Source organism: Vigna angularis, chromosome 9 (genome assembly GCF_016808095.1).
Source record: "Vigna angularis cultivar LongXiaoDou No.4 chromosome 9, ASM1680809v1, whole genome shotgun sequence".
Lineage (NCBI taxonomy): Eukaryota > Viridiplantae > Streptophyta > Magnoliopsida > Fabales > Fabaceae > Vigna > Vigna angularis.
The window spans coordinates 10,835,760-10,845,478 of record NC_068978.1 but is presented as its reverse complement, the minus strand read 5'-3'; the positions used below and the strand labels follow the sequence as shown (position 1 = coordinate 10,845,478).

Genomic DNA, 9,719 nt, shown 5'->3' with positions numbered 1-9,719 from the left:
TTTTTACCCCTCTTCCTTGCTATTCGACGTTCACTACTGCCCCTTTCATTTCTACTTCATTTTTGCTCCTAACCTTTGTTGGATTTGATGTTGTATCCTTTCTTTTGTTGAATTTGGTGTTCTCTCTCTGCCTTTGTTGGTTTTGTTGTTCTATCAGTGTCGTTGATTTTTCCTCGCTTCCCAACAATCGGTGGTTCTGCAGTTTTTCCATTGGTATGAAGGTTTAGGGGTTTCACATTATTGTCTCGCTCCCGGTGTTGTGCATGCTTTCTTTATTTGTAATTTCCAAGGTTTTTTGGTCTAGTGATTGAGTGTTTCCATTTTCTTTGCGTTATCGTAAGTGACTTTGAGCCCAAATTAAGTTTATGTATTGTTTCGGCAGGATTTAGAACCCTAATTCAAAACATTCAAAGTTGTCTGCTCCGATGTCCAGTTGTGTTGTCTTCTCTCTTCTCCTTGTCCAACCCGTAGGGGAGGGTGCCTGCAAAAGACACTCCGACGCTCAAGTCAGTGACCTCGCATAGTAATCTTGTAATCAAAATTAGTTATCAGAGCTCTAAGTTCAGTTCAAGTTACCTGTCTTCTTTGCCAGACAAATATTTATAAATTATAATGAGCTTACCGTTAGGTCTGACTCATTAACCACCAATGAATGACAATATTAATTGTCAATAAATGACAATATTAATTGTCAATAAATGACAATTATTTTCATTAACTCCCCGACAGTTATTACTATTGATTACCTTAACGACTGATTTTACCGATCGGTTCATTGACCTGAGAGGTATCATCGGTCGGGTTGATTTTACCTATCGGTTCATTGACCTGAGAGGTATCATCGGTCGGTCGACTCTTTTGCACCTTTACCGTTCGGTCGGCTATGAGTCCATAGTAACATAAGCCTCCCAAGCCCTAGCAAAATTTTTGATATTGCGTTGGGTTTATAAAGTTATATCGAAAAGCAAAGGATTTTACCTGAGTTTCAATTCATACTAGCATGCATTCTTTATCGTCCGAGCGGGTTTTGCGCTAAGAGTTCCTTTGAAGTGTTCCTCAGACCAAGGCGAGAGTTCACGAAAGAGCTTGCTTCGTCGCTTGATTTAGGTTTTAGGAGTTCACTACGAGTGTGCCCTAAGACCAAGGTGAGAGTTCACGAAAGAAATCTGCCTCACCGCTCGGTTTAGGTCTTAGGAGTTCACTAGGAGCATGCCCTAAGACCAAGGTGAGAGTTCACGAAAGAAATCTGCCTCACCGCTCGGTTTAGGTCTTAGGAGTTCACTAGGAGCGTGCCCTAAGACCAAGGTGAGAGTTCACGAAAGAAATCCGCCTCACCTGCTCGGTTTAGGTCTTAGGAGTTCACTAGGAGCATGTCCTTAGATCAAGGTGAGAGTTCACGAAAGAAATCTGCCTTACCTGCTTGGTTTAGGTCTTAGGAGTTCACTAGGAGCGTGCCCTAAGACCAAGGTGAGAGAGTTCACGAAAGAAATCCGCCTCACCTGTTCGGTTTAGGCCTTAGGAGTTCACTAGGAGCGTGCCCTAAGACCAAGGTGAGAGTTCACGAAAGAAATCTGCCTCACCTGCTCGATTTAGGCCTTAGGAGTTCACTAGGAGCGTGCCCTAAGACCAAGGTGAGAGTTCACAAAAGAAATCTGCCTCACCTGCTCGGTTTAGGCCTTAGGAGTTCACTAGGAGCGTGCCCTAAGACCAAGGTGAGAGGTCACGAAGAGTCTGCCTCACCGAGTTGAAAAATGTTCCCTGCCGATCGGTTGCTCAAAGTTAGCCAAGTAGTTTGTATACAGAGTCCTATTATCTGCAAGATAATATCAAGAATATAGACGTGACCGCTCGGTAGAAATGTTGAGGCCAGATGAACGAGCGAGTGAGACCGTTCGGTCTTGATGTAACTGCTTTAGAGTCTTAGAATCTTGTGACCTGCCAGATATAATAAAAATATAATTTATATTTAAATAAAAATATCCATTTGATCGCCGCTGTTAAAAGATGAGGTGGGAAATAACTTGATTTTCCGCTGGACATTTACTTTTCTCCTTATTAAGAAAAGTGCAAACCGAGGACACTTCTTTGACCTAAATTGGTGTATAAGATGACTTAACGACCATAGTGTAAGTACCGAAGTTGGTGAGCGTTGGGGGTGAGACTCTTTGTCATCGCCGATCGGTGCCAATAAACGAGCCTGATTCGGGTTACCGAGCGGCAGCTCTTTACTCATGTCAAGGTAACCTCGCGTTCGGGTTACTGAGCAAGCGTACGGTCCTATCACCTGCACTTCCAATCTGTACAAAAGAATAAATGTTGACGATGATTGTATGAACCATCACCGCTCGGGAGGTGTCACTAGTGCAGAAAAGGCTTTTTACGTCCGATATTTTGGCCTTTTGACGTCCGGCGTACGCCGGACGTCTATGCGGTAGACGTCCCTCAGACGTCCGTCCTGCCACGACGGACGTTTATACGAACGTCCGCTCTTCCTGAGGACGGACGTCTATATGAACGTCCGCTCTGCCTGAGGATGGACGTTTATATAAACGTCCGCTGCATCAGGACGGACGTTTATAGAAACGTCCGTGGCCTGAGGACGGACGTTTATATAAACGTCCGCTGCATCAGGACGGACGTCCACATAAACGTCCGCTGCTGTCTGAAGACGGACGTCATCCTCGCTGAGTTATTTTGGTGTAGCGCTGGGGTGGGACGTCCGTATGTGCACAGACGGACGTCTATAGACGTCCGACTGTACACTAACAGACGTCTAGTGGGCGTTTTTTTTTTAAAAATTTGTTTGTTTTCTCAATAGAACCACACCTGAAAAACAGAAAAATGTCCCAGAACAATTCTCCAATAACATAAATATGCGTTTTATATAAACAAAATTCTACTTAATGTTCAATCCACTACCAAACTATTAACATAAAAATAAAACTAAAACCAAACAATGTTCAATCAAGAAGAAATATAACTATTCCTAACTCCATCTTTGTAAAAGATAAGCGGTCCACTCCTGCCTTATCTGGTTAATTGTGTCCTCTGCAATAGGCGATGTAGTCTTGAAGCGCTGCAAAATTCAAGAAAGATTCATTATTGTTTCATATATAGTTGAAGATGATTTTAATTTGTAATGTATTGAAGGTATACATCATTACCTCATTCCAGTCATCTGTAATGACAGCTCGAATGATGGTCTTAATCCAACACATCACATAGAAGCCACATTCCCATGAATCTACCTGCTGGTTACACTAAAATAACAAACTAAATAGTTAAAAATTTAGATCATTCAATAACATAAATGAATTAGAAACTATAAATGACTTACAACCTTTGGATACAAAATTTGAACCAATTGACCACGAGATTTACCAATAACTCTGTACAGATTGAAAACACAAAGTATAATTAATATGACTATTTTATCATAAAAGTTGAAGGTTAACATCAAATTGAAGTCATTTTTTGGAGAAACACTTACCCTTGAAGCATGGTTCTCAAGTCATTTTTCATCTTCCTGTGCAACGAACAAAACCATATAATTTTACATTGTTTGGGAATGATAACCATCAGCTGCCAGTGAGACCTATCACGAAGGACAAATAGTTATTCAACTAATTAAGGAAACTATAATAATAAACTGACCACATATAAAAACACGTACCCGTCAATGTATGGCACAAGGTATATGTCTCTTTTGGACTCATCCATCCATGTTTGCAAATAATGTTGTCTGTTTTGAAGTGTGTTACCAGACGGTTGAATGGTCTGAGGTTCAACAAATCCGTACATGGAAGACCGACCTTGGTCTACAACGATTGTGTCCATGTACCTAAAACAACAAAGTTAAGTCGTTAGAAACTATATAAGAATGTAAATAAAAGTAATATCAAAGACCAAATTGACTAACTTACATGCACCACAACTGAATGATGGAAATATTCAACATCCTGTCTCCCTCAATCACCTCCAATGCATCAGAAAATGTGATATAAACTGGCACATGTGGGGGAAGACCAAATACCCTCAAATCCCAGTATAGTTGTAATGATGCTTTCTTCAATCTGGGTAATTTTGTCACTAACTTTGATATAGGATCATCCTCTGCTTCAGCCATGTCATCATCTTCATGTATGACTGTATCATGAATTGGCTGCTTCTGAGGACGTGTGAACTGAAGATAAGAATTTACGTCAAAGCTTTATAAACAATTATGTGAAGACAATTAACATAGAAATACTAAGGAAAAAGACATTATACCTGTGGAGTCGCGATGTGGGACATGATCAATGCTCTAGGCCAGGCAATAAATGTTCCTATGGCCTCCCCCACAAAGTTAATTTCTGGAGTGGGTACAGGCACCTGAGCCTGGGGATCCCGAACCTCGTCAATGGTCACACGCACGTGCTGGGGTAATATGGCAACACCATGAATGGTCTCCCCTCCCTCAAGCACTCGTCCGACAACCACAATGCGTGGGGGATCCCCATCAACCAACAGCTCATATTGACCGCTATACTCATTGGGTTCTACAGCAGAGCATGATCCTCTAGTGCTGACACGAGGTGCTGTGGGAGTTTCATCGGCCCCCATGTGGCCTTGCGTCATGGAATGCAGCTTTTCTTCAAGCGCTCTTTGTATTTGTTTTTGTTCTTGTAGCTGCTCCATGAATCGTTGCTCCATTGATCTCATGCTTTGGTTGAGTCTTTCCTCCCACTGAAGATCCATCTGCCTCAGTGTCTCCTGACTCATTGATTGGGGGGTTTTCTGTGTAGGGCCAAAATAGTCACGAAGACCAATCGCCCCTGGAACTCCACGTACACGTCCTGGGTGCTCGGGCCTTCCAATGGCCGTTGTCAGAATGTCGTCCCTACCTTGGCCAACAAATGTCCCCTGAGTCTACTGCTCAACCAACTCATCCTGCACATAAAAAAACCAAGTTACTTAGAAGACATGCTGTGATAGATACACAATCAAATAACTGCTTATAATTTGAACTTACAATTCTCTGTGAGATCAAGGCAGCTGAGGAAGATGTCATGTTCCCATCAGATTTAGTCCGAGCAGCCTTCCACAGCTCGTACCTAGCAGGTGCAGGTGCTAGGTCAGGCGACTCAAGTCCCAAGGCATCGGCTCTAGACTTTCTCAGTTTCTTCTCCAGTTTTGCATATCCACCTCGTGATAACAAGTGGGGTGTGTCGTTTAGCCTTTGTCTTTCTTGGGCGGCTAACCTTTTATGCTGTGAAACCATGTATATAAGTAAGTCTAAAATCATAAAAACTCAATGAAAGATGATCTTAAGAAACGTACCTTCCATTCTTCAGTCTCTCTAGATGCACGAAACTGCATCCAATCCTCCTCTGTGAAGGTATAATGCTGAGATGGATTTTCATGTTGTCTATCTCCAAAGACATATAGTCGTGTCAGCCTTGTCTTGAAATCCTTAAATCTTATCGCTATATGCGATAACACTTTCTTTCTGATTTGCAATGTGTTTGGAATATCAAAATGTTGCTGTTTAAAACAAAAAACTTGTTACCAAGAGAAAAGTTAACAGATAAGTATATCACAAATTGCATGAAGTCTAAACATACCAGAACATCTTGCCATAAGAGGTTCTTGTCGACCTCTGGGACGTCATCCCAACATGCATGAAGGATAGAGACATGACTTTTTGCTAACTTGCCCAGATAACTCCTAAACCTATCAGCATTTGGCCCTGATGGATGACCTGATCTGGGGTCAATGTCAACATGCCTCCTCTGACCATCCACGCGTCCGGATGTCACATCTGCCACTCGGGTGACGCCTCGTCCACGTCTGCTCTTTCCCGATCCTGAGTCTGAGGCCGACATACCTGAACCAATTAGACAACGTTAGTAATAATTCAATTATGATGAACATACATATAAAGTCAATAAAAGTGAAAATATTAACCTATTAATTAATTGTCTTTTCCCAAATGCCTTCGTTGTGATCACTACGAATTGCTTGCATTACATCGGCAACGTCATCAACTGGGTCTTCAGTGGGTCTACATGCAACAGATGTTGTCTCAAGTATATCAAGAGAATCGTCATCATCATGTCCATGCATGTTTCTACCTTCTAAAACCACTGACCATTTGTTATTCGATGGATCACTTATGTAGAATATTTGTCTTGCTTGACTAGCCATGATAAATGGTTCATCAGTGTAATTCATCTTGTTCAAGTCTACCAATGTGAAACCAAGGTCATCCATCATGACACCAGAATTTATATCAACCCATTTACACTTGAAAACTGGTACTCTAAAAGTAACGTAATCAACTTCCCATATTTCTTGTATTATTCCAAAATAACTGATGGATGCTGTGATTGGATTTTTGTCTTTAGAACTAGCAAAGTGCACAGACTCAGCTTGTAGTGTGACGCCACTATTTTGAACTCTGCTTTTGTCATCTTCTACCTTTGTCTGAAAAGAAATATTGTTTATATAGTACCCACCATATGTAATGACCTCTGTGTTCGGTCCACGAGATAACCTCAATAAAGTTTCAGAAACATGTGGAGTCCCATACACCTTTTTCTTAAACCATCCCAAGAAGGTTTTCACATGTTCATTAAGATGCCATTTTTCACTCATTTTTGGGTTTGCTGCCTTTACTTCATTAACGTGGTCAGAAATGTAAGGAATCACATCAACAGTGTTGTTTAAGACGTACAAATGAGCTTGGTCAATTTCTTTTTTGCTAACACTTTGAATTGTCACACCTCGAACACCCTTTCCTTCACATTTTCCTTCGTTTTTGCTCTTGGGAAGACCGACGGGTTCACAAGATGGCATATAACTTGAACAAAATTCAATGGCTTCTTCTGCAACGTATCGCTCTATGATTGAAGCTTCTGGTCTATACTGATTCTTGACATATCCCTTTAAGATCTTCATGTATCTTTCAACTGGGTACATCCACCTTAAGAAGACCGGCCCACATATTCGAATTTCTCTGACTAGATGAACAATCAAATGTACCATGATGTCAAAAAAGGAAGGTGGAAAATACATCTCCAATTGACATAGTAGTCTTATTCCCTCATTTTCCAATTCATCTAAACCTCGAGGGTCAACAACTTTCTTGCAAATGGCATTAAAGAAAAAACTCAGACGTGTCAGAATACCCCTAACAGAAGGAGGTAATATGCCTCGAATAAGAACCGGTAACAATTGTTGCATCAATACATGACAATCGTGAGACTTTAAACCAACTAGCTTTAAGTCTTGCATAGACACAAGGTTACTAATATTTGAAGAATAACCTTGCGGAACCTTCACACTTCTTAAACAGTTACAAAAACTTTGTTTTTCTTTTTTGGAAAGTGTGTGACAGGCTGGGGGCAGATAGGTGCGTCTTCCTATTATCTGTGGATGTAACTCAGATCGGATTCCCATGTCAGCCAAATCTTGTCTTGCCTTTATTCCGTCTTTGCTCTTCCCTTTGACGTTTAATAAAGTTCCGATGACACTGTCACAAACATTTTTTTCAACGTGCATCACATCAATACAATGTCTAACATCAAGTTCACACCAATATGGAAGCTTAAAAAATATCGATCGTTTCTTCCAAATGGTCTTTGCAGAGGTACTTTTATGATGTTTTCCAAACACAATGTCAATGTTTTTGACTTCGTTGTACACCTCTTGACCATTCCGGGGTCTGCACACAACCTCATCCTCAGCACTTCCATTAAATGCTTTTTTCAATCTACGATAAGGATGATTACGAGGAAGAAATTTTCGATGTCTTGTATATACTGTCTTCTGACCATGCTTCAACTGAAGGTAACTAGTGTTTTCTTCACATATGGGACATGCAAAATGACCTTTAACACTATAACCGCTCAAGTTTCCATATGCTGGGAAATCATTTATAGTGCAAAACAACATTGCACGCAAACGGAACTGTTCCTGAACATGTGAATCAAACACGTCGATGCCTTCTTCCCACAACAATTTCAAATCATCAATTAAAGGTGCTAAGTAAACATCAATGTCATTTCCAGGTTGTCTAGGACCCGATATCATCATGGTCAACATCACATATTTTCTCTTCATGCACAACGAAGGAGAAAGATTGTAAATCATCAACATAACTGGCCACGAACTGTGTTTGCTACTTAAGTTTCCATAAGGATTCATACCATCAGTTGCAAGTGCAAGCCTTAAGTTTCTTGGATCTGCACCAAATTCAGGGAATTTGTCATCAATCTTTTTCCATTGTGGAGAATCAGCAGGGTGTCGAAGAAGATTATCGCACTTTCTTTCGTCAGAGTGCCATTTAAGGTTCTTTGCATCTTCTTTAACAGAGAACATACGTTTGAACCTAGGTATTATAGGCAAATACCACATCACCTTAGCAGGTGCACCATCATTACCTTCATTACCAGTGACTCTGTCAGATTTCTTTTTAAAACGGGATAAACCACATGTTGGACAATAGTTTAACGAAGCAAACTCCTTTGTGTACAAAACACAATCATTAGGACAAGCATGTATCTTTTGATATTCAAGACCCATTGGACATAAAATTTTTTTGGCCTCGTAATTACGAATAGGTAGAGTATTATTTTCTGGAAGCATCTCCTTCAACAACTCCAACAACTCGGTGAAACTTTTATCGGTCCATCCATTCCTTGCTTTTAAACTAAACAACTTTAAAGTTGAAGACAAGCGTGTAAAGTTTGAGCATCCTGGGAACAACGGTTGCTCTGAATCATTAATAAGAGTATCATACAAATTAGCCCTTCCAAAATTATCTTCACCGACATCACGTATCATGTCCTCTAAATGGTCACTCATCCATTCTTCCACATAATTTGTTCCTCGTGACGTGGTAGGCTGCTCAAGTACTTCTCCATGCCAAGTCCAAACGGTATAAGTCCTCATTATGCCGTACATGAATAGATGGTCACGCACATTGCCTAAGTCTTGGCGTATTTGATTAAGACAACGCACACAAGGACAAAAATATGTCTCGTTGACAGACTTAGCATTTTGTTCAACGTATTGCAAGAACTGCGAAACACCCTTGTCATATTCTTCACTCATGCGACGTTCGTTCATCCATCTTCGATCCATACTATGTTCGTAAAATCATCAGTTCAAGTGTTTTAACTCTCACAAGGTTAGGCCCTACCCATTCAAAAAAATTAATTTTCATAATTTGCTCAGCCACGTGCATTGAAGTCTACGTCATAAAATTGATACAATTTCGGCAGCATTTCGCATTGGTCTCCAAAATACACGAAATGAGAGTAGTCAACGATGACCACAATCAAATATGCATCCGGAGAACAACACAAGTACTGAACCGAAATTTCATCAATCTTATCCTTAAACTCCAATTGACATGGTATTGCAAATTATGAAAATTAATTTTTTCAAACTGTCCAATCGGACAATTCAAAATTTAACACAAACGATTAAAAGATTAATCGTTTGTCTTAAATTTCAAACGGGAACTAAGTGTCACTCAATGTATGGCAATAACTAATACACATTTTACACAATAACACATACATGCATACACAAAATTTAACAGTCAAAAACGTCTATACACTAATACACATTTCGCATTAATCGTTTAACACAATAACATAAGTCAAAAACGTCCATACACAAAATCCACATACATGCATACACAAAATTTTCAACCAACAAGCTAACCTGAA

General features: G+C 40.3%; 1 protein-coding gene across 2 annotated transcripts; it reads right to left on the bottom strand.

Annotated features, from left to right (window-relative positions):
• Positions 1-2,863: 2,863 nt before the first annotated feature.
• On the bottom strand, positions 2,864-8,233 carry LOC128193991 (uncharacterized). Of its 2 annotated transcripts, XM_052868277.1 has the most exons (6): positions 4,270-4,479; positions 3,924-4,183; positions 3,491-3,841; positions 3,341-3,389; positions 3,165-3,260; positions 2,864-3,076 (listed from the first exon to the last, which is right to left on the bottom strand). In XM_052868277.1, exons 3-6 carry the CDS (start codon positions 3,577-3,579, stop codon positions 2,987-2,989), a joined length of 324 nt encoding a protein of 107 aa, XP_052724237.1. In that variant the 5' UTR covers positions 3,580-3,841; positions 3,924-4,183; positions 4,270-4,479; the 3' UTR covers positions 2,864-2,986. The 2 variants fall into 2 exon arrangements, with proteins under 2 accessions (XP_052724237.1, XP_052724238.1); XM_052868278.1 differs by lacking the exons at positions 3,924-4,183; positions 4,270-4,479 and adding an exon at positions 7,554-8,233 and having other exon boundaries at positions 3,491-3,649.
• Between the last annotated feature and the right edge of the window lie 1,486 nt (positions 8,234-9,719).

Coding starts and splice junctions, on each gene's coding strand:
- LOC128193991 (XM_052868278.1), bottom strand. CDS start 3,579: ATGGTTATCATTCCCAAACAATGTAAAATTATATGGTTTTGTTCGTTG. Junction 3,261..3,340: donor TTCAAATTTTGTATCCAAAG/GTTGTAAGTCAT, acceptor TTGTTATTTTAG/TGTAACCAGCAGGTAGATTC. Junction 3,077..3,164: donor TTACAGATGACTGGAATGAG/GTAATGATGTAT, acceptor TGAATTTTGCAG/CGCTTCAAGACTACATCGCC.